This window comes from Vipera berus (genome assembly GCF_964194415.1).
Source record: "Vipera berus genome assembly, chromosome: 7".
Classification (NCBI taxonomy): Eukaryota; Metazoa; Chordata; class Lepidosauria; order Squamata; family Viperidae; genus Vipera; species Vipera berus.
The window spans coordinates 57578692-57597582 of record NC_138209.1 but is presented as its reverse complement, the minus strand read 5'-3'; the positions used below and the strand labels follow the sequence as shown (position 1 = coordinate 57597582).

The 18891-nt window shown below is 41.1% G+C and overlaps 1 protein-coding gene across 1 annotated transcript in view; it reads right to left on the bottom strand.

The window, feature by feature from the left end:
* Positions 1-1731: 1731 nt before the first annotated feature.
* PROM1 (prominin 1) overlaps positions 1732-18891 on the bottom strand; it is a gene marked incomplete at its 5' end in the record, with an annotated part of 304125 nt that continues 286965 nt past the window's right edge. The window contains 3 exons of the mRNA XM_081332891.1: positions 1732-3294; positions 4210-4249; positions 18735-18850. Coding sequence (XP_081189017.1) covers positions 4231-4249; positions 18735-18850 — 135 coding nt within the window. The 3' untranslated portion in view covers positions 1732-3294; positions 4210-4230. The remainder of the gene's footprint in view (positions 3295-4209; positions 4250-18734; positions 18851-18891) is intronic.

The window sequence follows — 18891 nt, the reverse complement described above, 5'->3', positions numbered from 1 at the left end:
GATACTCTGAAACCTTTGACACTCTGGCCATTGTCTGTACCCATCCCCTGGGAGCTAGCCAGGGCTCCCTGATTGTAGGGACAAACACTAATCTAGTCAGATGCTTGCTCACTCCAATTGTCCCAGTAGACTCAGTGGAAGGGGATGTTCACCCTGTACTGTAGACAGTATACTGACACTTGTGTGAGAGCAACAGGCCCCTGCAGAAGATGTAGGATGACTGTGGAAAATGGACTATACAAGGAGAGTACAACAACCAGGAGAGGCGGAATGTCTGTGGGCATCAAATTGGACTGGGAGCAGCCTGGATCATATCTCGTGCTTGAGTCTGACCCCAGAAGATAGAACATCAGAGTGGAGGTAATCCCAGATGTCTCCATGAAGGCCTTGTGTCAGGCTTGAGGACTGAACTTGGTTGGAGTCCAGACTGTTACCAATTTCCCTATGACTGGATATTATTGGGACAGGTGAGCTTGGCCACCCCCATCATAGTGCCTCAGATAGCAGAAGGGGCTGAAGGTGAGGTTTCAACGGATTAATTCTACCTGAAGAATCACAGCTTACCCAAGAATGGCTGGAGAGGGCTAGAGTCCAAATTGAGGGTGATAACTGTTCTCAAAGGATGAATTGGTGTGGAGTGTGCTAGGTGTGCTCAATATCAAATCCATCTACAGAAAGATAAGCCATTCTGAGAGAGGTCTTGGTGGATTTCTTTAAGTGACCTGGATGACCTCAGAGAGCATCTAGCAAAACAGAAAAGGGTCAGGATCATCCAAGAATCTCAGAGCCTCTATGCCTCTCCCATAGTGATAGTCCAAAAGAGTGGGTGTCAGGTCCCTGTCAGGATGCTGCCATTCTGATGAGAGGGGGGACCTTTGAAGCTCTCTTGTGATGTGCTTAGCTTTGCTTTGTTTACTTTGTTTCTCTTTGCTTTGATGTACCTTCCTGGCAACAGGAGAGGGAGAGGGAGGGAAAAGTCTGGGGCCATCTGCTTTGTCTCACCAAGGATGCAACACCTGGGAATATGCCTGGGAACATCTCCTTTTCTCATCCTCCATCCAGAGTTCTCACAACACCTTCACACCTCTGTTGCAGAAATGGCAATTCCTCCACTTGAAGTTTGGAAAATTCATCCTAATAAAGTGGACTATTCTTCTTACATATTCAGGTTGGGATAATGCAAAGTATTATGAATACTGATCTTATCTCAATCCAGAATTGGGGATGGGGGTACATGTTATGTATGCATTTTCCATTAAATCTACCACTTACCAACTTTCCTCAAGATATTATTGAAGATTTCATATGAAACCATATTCTAAGTTGCTGTTTAGCTTAATAGCAAGGGTAGCTGTGCTGTTATTTGTCCTTGGAAAAATTCTCTATCAGAATCTTGGACCAGAATCTGCCTCTAAGTACTCTGGATTACTCTGAGTAATTGGTCATTTCTTCATCTCGGGCTTCCTGTGGGCTGCTGAAACCTTCTTTCAACAGACTTTCTAAAGTAGAGACAGAAAGCAATACTGAAGCTAGGAAAGCATCCTGCTCCTTCACACATGTCGACTTCTTCTGATTCATATCATAATTGAGCATGGTCAATGATTTCACACGTCATCATGGTTTATTATGGATGCCAATGCCCACCAGCACAACTGGAACAAGTTGCTTAAGCAGAATCCATTTACTTCTGATACATGACGAAGTTTTAATCTTATTTACCAACTTCTCCCATTTAAAACAAATATCAATCAAGACTTTATTTAAATGAAAGACACTGTCAGATTAAAAACAGGAATGCGTTAAATCTACAATATTGAAAATATGTGTGTATATGTGTATATAAACACACACAAACAACAGATACACCCAACCCTCTTATGTATTCTACATACTGGTTAGCTTGAAAAAGTTGCCCTACTACTGAAAAACTTGCTATGGTCAATGGAGTACAAGTCATTTTTAAACCCTGGTGTTGGGCAAAAGTATTGAATTACATGGTTTACCCTGACTGCACAGATTGTATAATTAAATGATGGGTGCACATCAATTGTCCAATCTTTAAGTAACCTAGAATTATTGTTATTAGAATTCAATTCTAATTTGGAAAATCTGGTGATCCCCCAAAATGGATGATTGTACATGCAGGAACAAATTCTCAGTATTATTGACATATACCACAATATTTCTTCATGTTCTTCCTGCAATTGTCATCTAGTAGTACTGGCCCCTCTTCATAATTGACAAATTGTTCATACTCCCTTCCATTGTTCAAAGACAATGGTGTATCACAGTTTATTACTTTACACACCTGAAAATGAGAGTCATGCCTTTGGTAATATCAGTTAGCCACTGCAAAGCAGTTCTGAGATTCTCTGATGCTTCTCCTTTAAATATCACATATCCAAGCTCAACACAGCCTCTGTGACTCAGAAGATGCATAGGGAACATGGTGGAGATTTACAATAGTTAGATATTTTACCTAAGTGAGTTAGTGGTTGTCTTCTGGTGCATCTAATCACTTTACTGAAGCTCCAGATAGGTTTTTTGGGAATATCTCTTCTCATATTACAAAAGATCCCCACTGCTTATTTGTCTTTCTGTATATTCAGAGACAGACAAATCAGCCATATATTGCCCTCCTCACATAGATGTATGTTTCAGCTTAACAGCAGTACTGTCTTAAATAAGAATTCAGAAAAAGTAACCATTATCCTTCATTTACATTCATATTTCTGAAAACAGCACAAGAGATGATTCATAGTTCCATAGTTGCTTTTCCTTTCTTCATTTTTAACAGTACCAGAGAAATGTTGATCACTTTGAACCGGTTGCTTATGAAAGATAACAAGTGTTCCTTAAAAGTCTGTTACAAGACAGCTGTAAAAAACCCTCAGGTACAAAAGTCTCTGCATTTAAATGCATTTTCATGTAAACATATTTTTATATAGCATACAAGCATCATTGGATATTTTAAGAAGAACCTAATTCATTTCAGGTGAAGCAAAAGGAAAATAAAATTAGGACAATATCTAATTAGACCTGTTTCATTTAATTTATATGATACAAGAAAAAAATGAAAATGATTTTATGAAACAAGAACAAAACCCATAACTGATATTTTTTAATGGTTTCTTGGCAGCAAAAACCCAGACCAGGTGGCCTGATTGCCATTAAGATCACTTTATGACCTAAGATTCAGTAATTCTTTTTAATGTCAAATTAGTTTGCTGTGCTGTCCTCAAACAGGATGATTCAGCTGTGATTTTCTTGAGGAGAAATTGTTGTTTCCAGAAGCTGGAAAGAAAGTCAGAAGATAAAATTCAGAGTTCTTTCAGGATTGTCCCATTACAAGAGAGTAGAGGTTAAATCTGATGGTGGAAATGTGAGCATAACTGGGCTGGGGTGCAGCCATTTTTAGGGTCAGGAATAGGAAGGGGCTTTTAATCTTTCTAATATGACACAACGTTGAAAATAAATTATATCAAGAGACCTAGGCTTGTCTATCAGTTTGTCCTTCCATTGCATGAGCTTTCGCTCAAAACTGAATTTCTAGGGCCAAAGTTGACATGGTAGACAAAGCCAATGCAAGGAAAAGCAGATCTAAAGATGGGCTGGATGAGTTTAGAGAAGATCATCCTCATTGTCATTGTCATCCCCCAATGCCTCTCCAACAGGAAGGCAGATTCTCTCTCCCTTCTTCCATCTGGAGCTTATGCAGGTGGCCCTAGGCTTCCCAGTGCACTTAAACACACATGAAATGAAAGTACACTCAAAGGTGAAAATAGCCACCACTATAAAGGGTTGAAAACTATTTAGGTAGCCTTGCCCCACAACATTTGCATCCATCTTTTAAGGCCATCAAAAGCCTTGGTGGAGCAGTGGGCTAATGCCTCCTTAAGTAACACCAGCTGCCTGCAATTAGTGCAGGTTCGTATCCCACCAGGCTCAAGGTTGACTCAGCCTTCCATCCTTCCGAGGTTGGTAAAATGAGGACCCAGATTGTTGGGGGCAATTAAGCTGACTTTGTAATAATGCCGCTTGGGGTGTGTGTGAAAGCCCTAATAAGCAGGCATATACATAGAATGAAGGCTACTGCTAAGCTTGTAAGCCGCCCTGAGTCTTCGGAGAAGGGCGGGATATAAATGGAATTAAAATAAAATAAAATAAAATAAATAAAATTTAAACAGATAAATAAGCCATGCAACTTACAGTTAATAGTTCCAGTCTGAGTTACCACTGTTCCACAGAGCTAAGGGGGGGGGGGGGAAATCCACAAAAACATAAATTTGTATGGAGATAACTACTGAACAGTTAAAAGAAGCTTTTATTACCCAGTTTTATTCCAATTTCTAGATTGGGAATGCAGCCACAATGAGGCCATGCATTTGTGATCAGAAAAGGCACCAGGGTATTGAGACCTTGACTTTTCTTCATGAACAAAAATATAATCCTCTAAGAATTGAGAACAAGAACATGCATATTGGGGGGGAAAAGATAAGGAGTGACTAGGGGAAGAGAGTGAAGGTTATAAAGCTCTGGTATGAAGGATTGGGAGAAAAGTGTTCCAGAGCTGATCTTTACACTATCTCTAACATGTACCTCAAAATTCCTTCAGCACAGATGTCTGTGGTACGATTTTTGACAATGGAAAAATGAAAGGAAATGGATGCTTGAAAGAATGCTAATTGATTTTCTAACATGCTTTCAACAGATTTCCATATCAATATTTGTCAGAACCCACTCCAATCCACATCTTAGGAAAGAAAAATTCTTGGAGACAAGATTGTCCAAGCAGGACATAGATGATAGAGAATATAATAGACAGGATCTGAAAACTGTCTCACAGATCGATATTTTTAAAGTGTCCACAAGCAAAACCCCACCCCTCAGTCCATTTGGTCAGTCCCGGATCAGTCAAGTCTCAGGTGTCAAACCCCTCGTGGGAAAGGGAGAACTATCAGAACATTTGCAACACAATTACTTCCTCCCCTTCATATTCCATCCAGAGATACAAGCCAGAATTCCCACCACCACCTTTCTTGTTTGCTCGTAAATCAGAGAGGGAGAGGATTCCTTTCATTGGCAAGAGCCAGAATTCTCCCCACCCCCTTTCTTAGTTGTTCATAGTTCAGAGGGAGAGGGTCCCTTTCATCAGTCTTTTTGGGATGGCCAACAGGCAGGCTGAATAAGCAAAAAGTTACATCTAAGGGAAAGAGATGGGGCAATAAACTCCTCTGTCTTCTCTTTCCTCCTTGGGAATGGCAGAATCCAGTAGGGGGGGTGATATTTGGGTTTGCACAGAGAGGGAGTTAGAAATGAAATATAAATGGATTCTGACAATATCCCTACAGAAGACAACTTTTCACTTATGGATTTCTCAATGTCTATTAATTTTTAATATTGTGATTTGTGAGAGAAGCAGATTTGGAATTTGAAGAATTCTGGACAGACCTCCTCAATTTTAGAAATTGGCACTTCACTGCAAAATTGTCCATGATAATTGTGAAATGGGGTGGTCTTCTGTTTTCCAACCTTTCCCCTAGTTCAGGGGTGTCAAACTCAATTTCATTGAGGGCCGCATCAGCATTGCAGTTGCCCTTGGTGGGCCAGGTGGGTGTGGCCAGGGTGGGCATGGCCTACTGGGTGGGCGTGGCCAGCTCTACATCATTCGCATCAAGGGTGCCAATGGGGGCCTGGGCAGGAGTGGGACAGATCTGAGGGTCTCTGGCAGAAGATGGGACCAGGGCAAGTGCTAAGGCATGGTCCACTGGAGGAGCCTCACTGTTCCTGTCAGGCCTTGGGGGGGGGGGGGTTGGACGGTGGCATGGAGGTCAAATGCCCAGCCCAGCCATCAAGAACCCACGGCACTAAGCCCAGCCCCACTTCCCCAAGGGGGCACCCAGCTGCACTTACCTCCTCAAGGCTGTTGCTGCTGTGCTTGCTCTCCTTAGCCAGGTTGCTCATGATGGGTACGAGGGCAAAGTCAAGAGGGAGGCCCACTCCCTCTCCATGGGAGGAGACCTGGCTTTGTATCCAAAGCTTCCTTAGCAATAGGATCGGAGACACCCCCCCAGGATAGGCCAGGAGGAGGGGTCAAGGGGATGGTGAAAGGGCAGCAGGGCAGGACTAAGGCAGGACTTCCCTCAGACCCTCCCTCTCCCTCCCTCTCTCCCTCCCTCTCTCCCTCCCTCCCTCCCTCCTTTCTTTCTTTCCTTCCTTCCTTCCTTCCTTCCTTCCTTCCTTCCTTCCTTCCTTCCTTCCTTCCTTCCTTCCTTCCTTCCTTCCTTCCTTCCTTCCTTCCTTCCAAGAACAGAGTGGTAGGAAAATATTTGAGATGAGGGAGGGAGAAAAACAGGCAAGAAACGCAGCTGGGGAAGTGTCATCCTTCGTGAGAAATGAAGAAATGCACCATTGCCTGGAAGTGGCTAGCACATGGCCCTCGCCTACTTCACATATCCGGCTTGGTGGGCTCTGGGGGAGGGGATGCCATGAGCAGCGTGAGAGTCAATGTTACCTGCGCAATGCTGCCCAGCCCCCAGCCAGCCTGGTTTTGGCAGGCAGTGGGGCACTTTCCTGACAGTGCTGAGAGGCTGAGCCAGGTGGCACGAATCTGAAGAGAAGCGCAACACTGCCCAGCCCCTAGCCTGCCCAAAGTAGGCAGGGTCATATGCTGGCCACTTCCAGGTGATGGTACATTTCTTCATTCCTCACAAAGGGTGATACCACCCCAGCGTGCACCCAGGGGGCAGTGCCAATGTGGCATGGGCCAGTCCCTCACTGTTTCCAGCTGGCCTTGGGGAGCTAAGACTGAATGTCTTTCAGCATAGATGGCCACCACGAAATTGTACATTGGCTTCCAGCTGGCCTGGGCTGGGGCCAAGGTAGCGGGGGCCGTTCCCTCACTGTTTCCAGGATGGCTCCGCGGGCCACATGAAACCACTTCGCGGGCCGGATCCGGCCTCCGGGCCTTGTGTTTGACATGTCTGCCCTAGTTCCTTAGAAAATATTGCTGTGGAAATTTGCTTTACTTTAAAATTTACTTTATTTATGCTGAAGGAACATTGGGGCACATATTAGAGATATTGCTATTGCTAGGAGAAATTAAACTCTCTGAAGGTACTTAAGGTTAAAAAAAATAATGTTTTCTTAAAATATATTCCAAAAGTTTGTAATCTTTCACTCTATAAAGCAATTAGGACATATTGCCATTGGACTGTGGTAAGAAGCCTGATCAAATGCTCATCAAAGGAATAATGGTATCTTAGATTTTAAATGTTGGCTACCATGAAATTTGTCAACTATCAGCCTTGGAATCAGCTCAGAAATTAGCCAAGATAATATGATCCTATCTGGTTTAATTCCTTGTTTAAAAATTGCATTATAATATGATAACATGGGCAAAAAACTTTGGGCGCAATGTAGAATTAGAAAAATAGCAAAATTTATGGGAAAGAAATTATAAAATAACAAAGGAAGCTACCTATAAAGAAAATTTATATAAAATGTTTAATAGATGGCATTTACCATCTACAAAATTAGCAAAGATGTTTAAAAACATGTCTAGCAACTGTTGGAAATGTAGGCAAAAGCCAGGCATGTACTACCCAACTTTGGTGGACATGCCCTAAAGCAAAAAAATTCTGATCAAAAATACATATGTGGTTTTAAGCCAGAACTATTTCTTTTAGGTATAATCACAGAAAACTATGATAAAAATGTACATATTTAATATTACATGTACCAACAGCAGCAAGAATTACATTTGCACAGTATTGGAAAAATGAAGACACACCAACGGAAGAAGACACATTTAGGAAAATTTTGGACTGTGCACAATTGGACAGGCTTACATTGAAAATGAAAATGAAAGAAGAAACAAAATACTTTAAAATGTCAAGGCTGCTATCATCGAATGTTATTGCTTGACAAGAAATGAAGAAGTAGCTATTTCATATGTTAAACTTGTGTATTGCTTTAAAAGATTTAGTTTAAGGTTGAGAGGGGGAATGAGTAGGATTGCACCTTCAAGGCCATCTCTCTAACTAAAGAAGATAAGGCCTTGGAGAGTTTTCTAATGGAAGGGAAAGTGATTCTTTAAATTAATTGGAGAATATGATTAATGACAAAATTAGAAAGGTGGAGAATTGTGTTTTAATATATTGTGCAAGGGGCAGAGATTTCAGATTCCAGCTTCCTTTGAGCAAGCATTTGCCGGTGTATTAGGCTAATAAAGGACTTTTAAGGTAAACAATGCCTCAGAGTCACTTGAAAAGCCCATACATCGGAAACTTGACATCAAGCTGGAATCCACACTACTTTTTAAACTAATTAGGGAGTCCCAACCTCCCATCGCTGTCTCCAAGTTTGGGAGGCAGTCTGGCAATGAGTTGGGGAAGTTCCCATAATGGAAGGAGTAAAATTGCCTGAAGCCAGCTCCTCGGCACCAGCAGCCACTCCAGTGGGGGAAGGGCCAGCGAAGAAGCTGGAAGGGAAAGAATTTCAGCAATCCTCCCAGCTGGGAGCTAGAACCAAACAACCAGAAGAATTGGACTGGTCATCAGAGTGGATTAAGCACAGCGGAGACTCCAGGCACCTTGGAGCTGCCAGGTCAGCTGAGATTAAATACTTGGGTGAGTGAAAAATCCTGTCTGCAGATCAGACTGCCTGCTAGACCCAGGAGTCCCCTGCCAAGCCCCCCACACCCATAGAGACAGAGGACCCCAGCCTGGGGCCTCTGCAGTGTTGGGAGGTTGGGAAGCCCCCACAAGTGCATCCAGTTTTGGTCATCACAATGTAAAAAAGATGTCGAGACTCTAGAAAGGGTACAGAGAAGAGCAACAAAGGGGGACTGGAGGCTAAAACATATTGGGAATGGTTGCTGGAATTGGGTATGTGTAGTTTAATGAAGAGAAGGGTGAGCGGTGACATGATAGCAGTGTTCCAATATCTCAGGGGCTGCCACAAAGAAGAGGGAGTCAAGCTATTCTCCAAAGGACCTGAAAGCAGGACAAGAAGCAATGGATGGAAACTAGTCAAGGAGAGAAGCAACCTAGAACTAAGGAGAAACTTCCCGACAGTTAGAACAATTAACCAGTGGAACAACCTGCCTCCAGAGGTGGTGAATGCTCCAACACTGGAGGTTTTTAAGAAGAGACTGGACAGCCATTTGCCTGAAATGGTATAGGGTTTCCTGCCTGAGCAGCGGGTTGGACTAGATGACCTCCAAGGTCCCTTCCAACTTATTATTATTATTATTATTATTATTATTATTATTATTATTATTATTATTATTATTATTATTATTATTATTATTATTATTATTATTATTATTATTATTTGAAAGGCCAACAACCTCTGAGCTTGCCCCAGCTAATAGAAGCCTTGCAACAGCTGGGGGTGGTGCAGAAGCCTGGAGATCAGGAGCTGGTGAGAGGACGACAGCAAGGGTGGCAGCAGCAGGATCCAAACATGCAACCCCTGAACGTACAGCAGGATCAGTGGGGCCAGCAGCAGGGGGGGCCCTGGCAGCCATTAAATCAGCAACCAGAGTGGGGCCAGTAGCAACTGGAGACACAACACCAGTGGGGGGCCCTGGCAGCCGGTGAATCAACAACCAAGGGGGGTGACAGCAGCAATGGGGGCCCCAGCAAGCAATGATGAGCCCACCCTTCAGAGCAACCTTTGATAGGGACCCAGAAAAACTGATTATTTTCTTCAACCAAGTATGCCCTCACTTGAATCACTGGGGTCACTCTTACCCGGACCCGGGTGCGATGGTTGATGTGATTGCATCCAACCTAGAGTGAGAAGCATCTGAATGGTTAAACAATTTATATAATGAGCAGGCCCCTGAATTGGAGGACCCCCACCTTTTCCTCCTGGGGCTCAGGGAAATATTTGAGGACGCATCCATTGCCCTCAAAGTAGAAGAACAAATCCATAAGATAAAGCAAGCTGGCCGGCCTGTCCTAGAGTATGTGTGGGAGTTTCGAAAGATGGCAGGTCAGATAGAGAGATGGCCTGAGCAATCAATAATTCATCTTTTTAGAGAAGGATTAGACCACCACCTTTCTCAGGCATGTATCTACCGAGCTGTACCCAACCAGCCGTGTGAATGGCACCAGGCAGCAGTGAAATTAGATGTCCAGCTCGCCCACTATAAAAAGCCTCCCCCATCTGAAGCTGTGCCAAAACCAGGATCCAGATGGCTACCACCCCCTTGAAAACCCCCAACGACTGCTACTGACAAAAGACCTAGACCACCTACAGGTCTGCCAATCAAGTGCTTTCAATGTGGACAGCAGGGACATCGAGCAGCAAACTGCCAGTTCCTTACCCACAACAGCAGAGTGGACCAGAACAAACAATGAGGAAGAAACCCGCACAGCAGCCATCGAAAGAAAAGTCCAACTGGTCCACCCAGGAGCCCGTTACCCAGGTTACGTCCCCCACCCAGGAGGATGCTGGCCCACCGACTGGACCCACCCCCACTTTACCCGGTGTTGACAGCGATGATGAAGGGGAGAACGACCCGATGGATCTGTCCTTTTTGTAAGGGGGGCCGGATGTCAATGCTGCTAACATCGAATGTTATTGCTTGACAAGAAGTAGCTATTTCATATGTTAAACTTGTGTACTGCTTTAAGAGATTTAATTTAAGGAGGAGGGATGAGTAGGATTGTACCTTCCAGGCCATCTCTAACTTAAGAAGATAAGACCTTGGCGGGTTTTCTAACGGAAGGGAAACTGATTGTTTAAATTAATTGGAGAATATGATTAATGACAGAATTAGAAAGGTGGAGAATTGTGTTTTAATATATTGTGCAAGGCGCGGAGATTTCAGATTCCAGCTTCCTTCAAGCAAACATTTGCCAGTGTATTAGGCTAATAAAGGACTTTTAAGGTAAACAATGCCTCAGAGTCACTTGAAAAGCCCATACGTCAGAAACCTGACAATGGCTGTCCAATCTCTTCTTAAAAACATCCATTGATGGAGCACCCACAACTTCTGAAGGCAATCGTTCCACTGGTTAATTGTTCTCACTGTAAGGAAATTTCTCCTTAGTTCTAGGTTGCTTCTGTCCTTGATTATTTTCCATCAATTATTTCTTGTCTTGCCTTCTGGTGCTTTGGAAAATAGGTTGACCCCCTCTTCTTTGGTGTAGCCTCTCAAATATTGGAATACTGCTATCATGTCACCCCTGGTCCTTCTTTTCACTAGATTAGACAAACCCAATTCCTGCAACCATTCTTCATATATATCAGCCTCCAGCCTCCTAATCATCTTTGTTCTTCTGTGCACTCTTTCCAGAATCTCAACATCTTTTTTATAGTATGGTGAACAAAACTGGATGCAGTATTTTAACTGTGAACTTACTAAGTCTTTATAAAGCTGTACTAATTACTTCACATGATCTTGATTCTATCCCTCTGTTAATGCAGTGTCAGAATCCATTTATATTTCATTTCTAACTGCCTCTTCTGTGCAAAACCCAAATCTCACCCTTCCCTGGATTCTGCCATTCCCAAGGAGAAGAGGGAACAAGCATTTCACTTCCTTCCTTAATTGGAACCTTTGTGTATCCCCCTGTCTGCTATCCACTTCACATGACCCTGGGACACTGTGACTGTCATAAATATGAATCAGTTGGGGCTTCCGGTAGCGCTGCCGTGCCGAATGGCGGCGTTCTGAAGCCGCCCGATCCTGGGAAGCGTCAAAACGCCCGAGGGAGCGAAAATCAGCTGTTCCGCGGCGCTGGAGCTTCTCCCTCGGGAGAAGAGGGAGAGGCGAGCCTGCCTGGATAGAGGTAGAGCTCCCCTGCGATTCTCCCAAGTAGTTTGGGGGATAACAGGGTGAGCCCCCTCGGAGCCCAGGCTTTCTCCGCTCCCAGGACGTCTTCGCTCCAAAAGGAGTGGAACAAGACGCGACAACTACACCTGCTGCTTAGAGGGGACTGTGAGTATTTTGTTCCTTTGGAAAGCAGGCAGAGCAAAGCAGGAAGATCTGAATTTATAAATTGGATTTCAACTTTAACTCAGTTTCATTATCTTCTTCAAGTTTCAAGTTTGAAATGGAGTAAAAATGGCGCTGGAATGTTTCTCTCCTGTGTGAAGTGACTGTGTTTGAAAATTGTTATATTTTGCTACAAAGCAAGAGATACAATTTGCAACTGACTTTATCCAGTATCGGATTTGTGTATTTGAAAGCCTGTTCCCTATTCTTCTTATTGAAGGTTAAGAACTTTGAGAGAATTGTTATTTCTTCTTCCCTTTTTTTTTCTTTTGAACTTTGATTCTGCTGGGTGAAAGAGGAAATTGAAACTTAAGAGATGGCTGCGAGACGTGGGGGAGGGCCCCCGCTTTCTAAGAATGTTATCTCCTCACCTATACCACAAGCTGCAGGGCAGACTTCGATGAAACCTACAGTACAACCACCCTCTCCCCCACCTCCTGCATTTACACTGACAGACATCCAGCAAGTTGTGATGCAGTCAACGCAAGTTTTGCAACAAGAAATAAAGAATCAAAACAACCAGATGAGGGAAGATATAGTGCATGCACTCCAGGGCTTAGCTGCACATATAGAACGCCTGGATGTTCGTGTGGACTCAGTTATGGAGTATGTGGAGAACTTGGAAAATAAAATTATTGATGCTGAACAGAAGATTGATAGAGCAGAGGCCAAGATTGACAGAACAGAAGATGAGGTTATTATATCAGAATATAAGAACATAGAGTTTGCTTTGCGTATCAGAGGCCTCAAAGAGAATCCTAAAGAAAATCTGGAATGGGAAATAGCACAAGCAGTGGCTCCTGTTTTGAAATGGGAACCTGAAGAACTACTTAAGGAAATGGATAAGATATTTAGGGTTAACTCCTGGATTGCCAGGCAAAAAAGTCTACCTAGAGATGTAGTGATTTATTTTTCCAGGAGATCAACCAGAAATTCTATTATCCAGGCTTTTTATCGGGAAAAATTTCAGATTGCAGGCCAAGATATTATGATTTTAAAGGAGATACCTTCAAAAATTCTTAGAAAGAGGAAAGACTTTGCCTTTTTGTCTGATGAGCTTAAGAAGCGACAAATCCAGTTCAGATGGGAAATACCTATTGGAATTGTGGTAAATTATGCAGGGACCAGATACAGACTGGATACAATCTTAAAAGCAAAAGATTTCTACACTAAGGTCCTGAAAGCAGGTTTACCACCATCTCCCCGAATTAAAAGAACAGAAGCTAGACAAGATGATAAACAATTGAGTGAAGGGGCAATGTTACTGCCCCTTGAGGAGACGCAGAAGCCGGAGGTCATGGAGCAGAGTTTGGCATTAAAGGAAGATCTAAAAGAACAGAGGATGACAAGAGCTGCACATAAGCGTATGGAAAAAGAGCAAAAACAAAAGCCTGTAACTGGTCCAGCTACGCAAGATGTGGCCGTTTTAGAGCCCGTGGGAGGAGCACGTCCTAAGAGAGCAACAGCTGATCTTCAGGCCATGTTCCAAAGGCTCATGGTCACCAGAGATGGTGAAGTTCCTGACATGGAATGTTAATGGGTTAAATTCACCACAGAAAAGAAAGAAAGTATTTTTTTATCTGAAACAACATAAAAATGACATTGTTTGCTTACAAGAGACACATATTGCATTAAAAGATCAAAAATATTTGATTAATTCCCGATTGGGAACACATTTTGCATCTTTTACTCCGGACAAGAAGGCTGGAGTGGTTATTTACTTAAGAAAAGACTTTTCAGCAAGATTGATTGAATCGGATAAACAAGGGAGATATGTTAGTATTGAATTAACATTACAAGGAAAGAAAGTTCTTCTTATTGGATTATATGCTCCAAATCAACAACAGCAAAAAAAATTTAAATTTTTACATCAGAGACTAATTGAATTGGATTACAAATCTGTTATTATGATGGGGGACTGGAATGGGGTTTTGGTGCCATCTGAAGACAAGAAGGGATCTTCTAAAAACTTTTTTAATTCAAAATTGCCTAAAGCTTTTTTTGATTTGAAGGAAGATCTGGAATTAAGAGATGTATGGCGGGAAAGGAATATGAGAGACAGAGATTTTACTTTTTTTTCGGATAGACATAAATCTTTTTCCGGAATTGACTTCATTTTGATTACTACTGATCTTTCCTCTTCGGTTAAGAACGTTAAGATTTTTCCTAGGACAATGTCTGACCACAGTCCTGTTTGGTTGGAGTTCTTCGCTGAAGACGCTAGTAGGAGATCCTGGAGGCTGAATGAGAATTTATTTACAAATGACTTGTTCTTGCAGAAATGTAGAGAACATATGAAAGAATTTTTTGTTATGAATATGCATAAAGGTACCTCGATGGAAATGGTTTGGGATGCTAGTAAAGCCTATATGAGAGGGGTTTTGATTTATATGAATAATGCTTATAGGCGTAAGCAAGTGCAAAAACGTTTAGATATTGAGGAAGAGATTAAAACTAAGGAGAAAAAGTTCATTTTGAATCCATTGGATAATAATTTAAAGATCTCAATACATTTATTGAAAGAACAATTTAATATGCTATTGGCTGATCAAGTAGCAACTAATTTGCGTTATGCCAAACACAATACTTTTTGTAACGCCAATAAGCCTGGTAGATGGTTGGCTTATCAATTAAGGAAGAAACAGAAATTACGTACTACAGACAAAATAGAATATAAAGGAAAAGAAGTCTACCAACAAAATTTGATTAAGAGGAGTTTTCTAGATTTTTACTCGAAATTATATTCTAAAGAGAATATACAAGCTTTAGATGTAGACAAGTATTTACAGGGAGCTCATTTTCCAAGACTTTCACAAGAACAACAACTTGAGATGAATTGCCCAATTACATCAGAAGAAATTTCTTTAGCTATTAAACAGTTGAAATTGGGCAAAGCTCCGGGAACAGATGGATTAACAGCAATTTATTATAAAAAGTTGTTGCCTGAAATGATTGAACCCTTAAAGATTTTGTTTAATGAAATTCAGACTGGAGGCGCAGTTCCTCCATCATGGAGGACAGCTTTTGTATCGTTGATCCCAAAGGAGGATCAAGATCTTACTCAACCTAAAAATTATCGCTTTTAAATACAGATTATAAGATTTTTGCTAAAGTATTGGCTAATAGATTAATGCAAGTTTTGAAACAAATGATTCATAGTGATCAATCAGGATTTATATCTGGGAGGTATATGAAATATAATGTAAGACAAATTGTTAACTTGCTTGAATATTTGGATAAGAACAACCAAGTCTCAGCAGCATTGATATTTTTGGATGCAGAGAAAGCCTTTGACCAATTGAATTGGCAATTTTTATTAAGAGTTGTTGAGGAGATGAATTTTGGAGAAGGTTTTCTACATACTATTAAAGCTATATATCAACAACAAACTGCACAAATTATAGTTAATGGGGGATTAACAGAGACTTTTAAAATTGAAAAAGGTACAAGACAGGGTTGCCCCCTATCACCATTATTGTTTGTTTTAACATTAGAGATTTTACTAATTAAAATTCGAGAGTCCTCTTTGATAAAGGGAATTAAAATAAAACAGAATGATTATAGATTGAGAGCTTTTGCTGATGACTTGGTTGTGACAGTATCCCAACCGTTACAGTCGGTTATAGACTTGATGGAAATTATAACTCAGTATGGTAAGGTTTCTGGGTTTAAGGTGAATAGTAATAAGACTAAGATATTATCCAAGAATTTATCTATGAGTGAAAGGGATATGTTATCTAAATTAACAGGTTTTGAAATAGTGAAAAAGGTTAAATATCTAGGAGTATATATTGCAGCCTCAAATGTAAAATTGTATAAGAATAATTATGAAACACTATGGTTGAAGGTACAAAGGGACTTAAATAATTGGAAAAAATTACAATTATCATTACTGGGAAGAATTGCAGTTGTTAAAATGAATGTTCTACCAAAGTTTCTCTTTCTGTTTCAGATGATACCTATATTGAAAAAGGATGCCAACCTTGATCAATGGCAGAAGGGTATTAACGAATTTATCTGGGCAGGGAAAAAACCAAGAGTTAAATTCAAGATTTTACAAGATGCCAGGGAAAGAGGGGGACTCAAGGCGCCGAATTTGAAATTGTACTATGATGCGGTTGCCTTGACCTGGGTTAGTGATTGGCTTAATCTAACTAACAAGAGAATACTTCATCTTGAGGGATGGGATTTGGTATATGGATGGCATGCATACTTGCTTTATGATAAGAAGGTAGATAGGGCTTTTAAATCCCATATTCTTAGAAGTGCTTTATTGCGTGTCTGGAAAAAGTATTATTATAAGTTAAATTATAAAATACCGATTTGGGGAATTCCTGGACACGCGATAGAGGGCGTATCTATGGGAGTGAGTATGGATATGGTTTCTTATAAGGAACTACTTAGATTGCAAGGGAATGACTGGCAACTTAAACCAGTAGAGGAGTTAAGACAAGAAAACATAAGTTACTCTTGGTTTCAATATACCTAATTGAAAGCTAGGTGGAAGTCAGATCAAAAGGTTGGCATCACTACTACAGATCAAAATTTAGTAAAGCAAATTAGAGATTCAAATTGTGCACATATAAAGAGGATATATAATGCTTTAATTGAATTGGATTCGGAAATGGAACTGGTTAAAGACTGCATGATAAAGTGGGCACAAAATATTCAGGAACCAATTTCGTTGGACACCTGGGAGATAATTTGGGTCAGAAATGTTAAATTTACCCAGGCTCAAAATTTAAGAGAAAATTTTTATAAAATGTTTTATAGATGGCATCTGGATCCCAAGAAGCTGTCCAACATGTATCCTAATTTACAGTCTAAATGTTGGAGGTGTGGTAGTTTAGAAGCTACCTATTTTCACATGTGGTGGACTTGTAGAAATATAAAAGCTTTTTGGATTAAAATTTGGTGGAACATTCAAAAGATTTTTAAGAGAAAGATAAAGTTTTCCCCACAATTGTTTTTATTGGGCATTGTTGTAGATTGTGATGTTAAAGAAACTAACTTGATGTTGAACATGATAATGGCAGCACGATTACTGGTGGGACAATATTGGAAGAAAGATAGTTTGCCCACTGTAGAAGAATGGGTGTTTAAAGTTTCGAATCTTGCAGAAATGTCTAAGATTTCTGCTTATCTGAAGGATCATTCACAGGAAAGATATATTTCAGTTTGGAGGAGATGGATAAATTATATTCAAAACAAATATGGGACTAAAAAGTACCATTTAGCTTATGAGTAGATTTTAGTGGGATATTGTTATTGGTACATTGTTTGTAGTTATGTTAAAAGAGAGTTAAAGCGCATTATGAATTTGGTTAATTGTATATTATGCATAATTTTTATTTAGAATATTATTATTGTAACTATAATCCTGTATTTAGCTCTGGGAAGTGGGGGGGGAAGTGGGTGGGTTTGGGGTGGGAGGGATTGGGGATATATTGTAAAATTTTGTTTTTGTAAAACTCTTTAATAAAAAAAAATAAATATGAATCAGTTGCCAAGCATCTGAATGTAAATCACAAGACCCTGGAGATGCTGCAACATTCCAGCTGATTGGTGCTTCTTCTGGGCTCAGAAGCACCAGGATCACTGCCAAGCTCCAGCTGGAGCCTGGCGCTGATCCTGGTGCTTCCGCTGAGCCCTGACAGCCCTGCAGCTCCAGCCATCTCTTGCTCTGGCTTGTGCGGTGCTGCTCATTCCCCTCCCCTGCTACCACTTTTCTAGGATGGTCACGTACCACCTTCCAGGTGCATATGTACCACAGGTGGTACCCGTACCACTGGTTGAAAAGCCCTGTCCTAAGCTTCCTGAGCTGTTTTCCCCTTTAAGATTTTCATCCATGGAATCCTTCCCAAGTTCTTTCTGAGTTTGTTAAAATCAGCTCTTTTAAAGTTTAAGACTTTTGATTTTGTTCGATTTTGTTCTATTCCTTGTATCTATACTCTACTGAATTCCAATATGACATGATCACTCTCCCCCAAAGTTCCTGCAGCTTCAACCCACTTTATCATTTCATCTCTGTTAGTAAGAAGTAAGTCCAGTATATCTGACCCTCTAATTTTCTCCTCTACCTTTTGGATGACAAAGTTGTCAGCTAGGTTTGTAAGGATCATGTTCCATCTCCCACTTGATGCAGTTTGTTTCCCAGTCCATGTCAGGGTAGTTAAAATCCCTCATTACTACTGTGGTGCATTTCCTTCATACATTAGTTAAATGATTAGCAAAAGGTTAACCTGTTTCTTCTGCTTGGGTTTTCTTTTTTCCTTAAACCCTAAAACTTCAGGCATGTGTTTTAAAGTCTGTGCATCCTGCAGCTCTTAGAAGCCTAATTTTTCTTACATGATCCAAATCTAATAGCTCAGCCTATCTCATTCTTTCATCCAATTTTGGAGGAAAGTTTAAATAATTCCAAGCAGGGCTTTTTTTGTCATAGAACGCTGAGAACGGAGTTCCAGCACCGTTTTTGGATGGAATCTTGTAGGGTAGGCAAGGCGGGTTGTATGACATGTGTGAGTTCCGGCAGCTTTTTCTTTTACAAAAAAAGCACTGTTTCCAAGCAAAAATGACCCAATGAGTTTTTACACCATCACGTTTTTACACCATCACGAGCTAAAAATGCTACAGCTTCCTCTGATAATTTATATATCCATTCAATTTCTATAGCCACACCATCCTGCCAACTGCTTCTCTGACTCATTTTACTCTTACTTACTCATCGTACACGTCCTCGGTATCCATCCTGCGGTAGAATTTGGCTAGTTTCACTGCACAAATAATGGCAGGGATAAGCAAGGTACTGCAGCCTCCTAGTCCGAACCAGAAAGCATTCTAGCAGAAAGGAAACAGAACAATTGGATGCATATCTAATC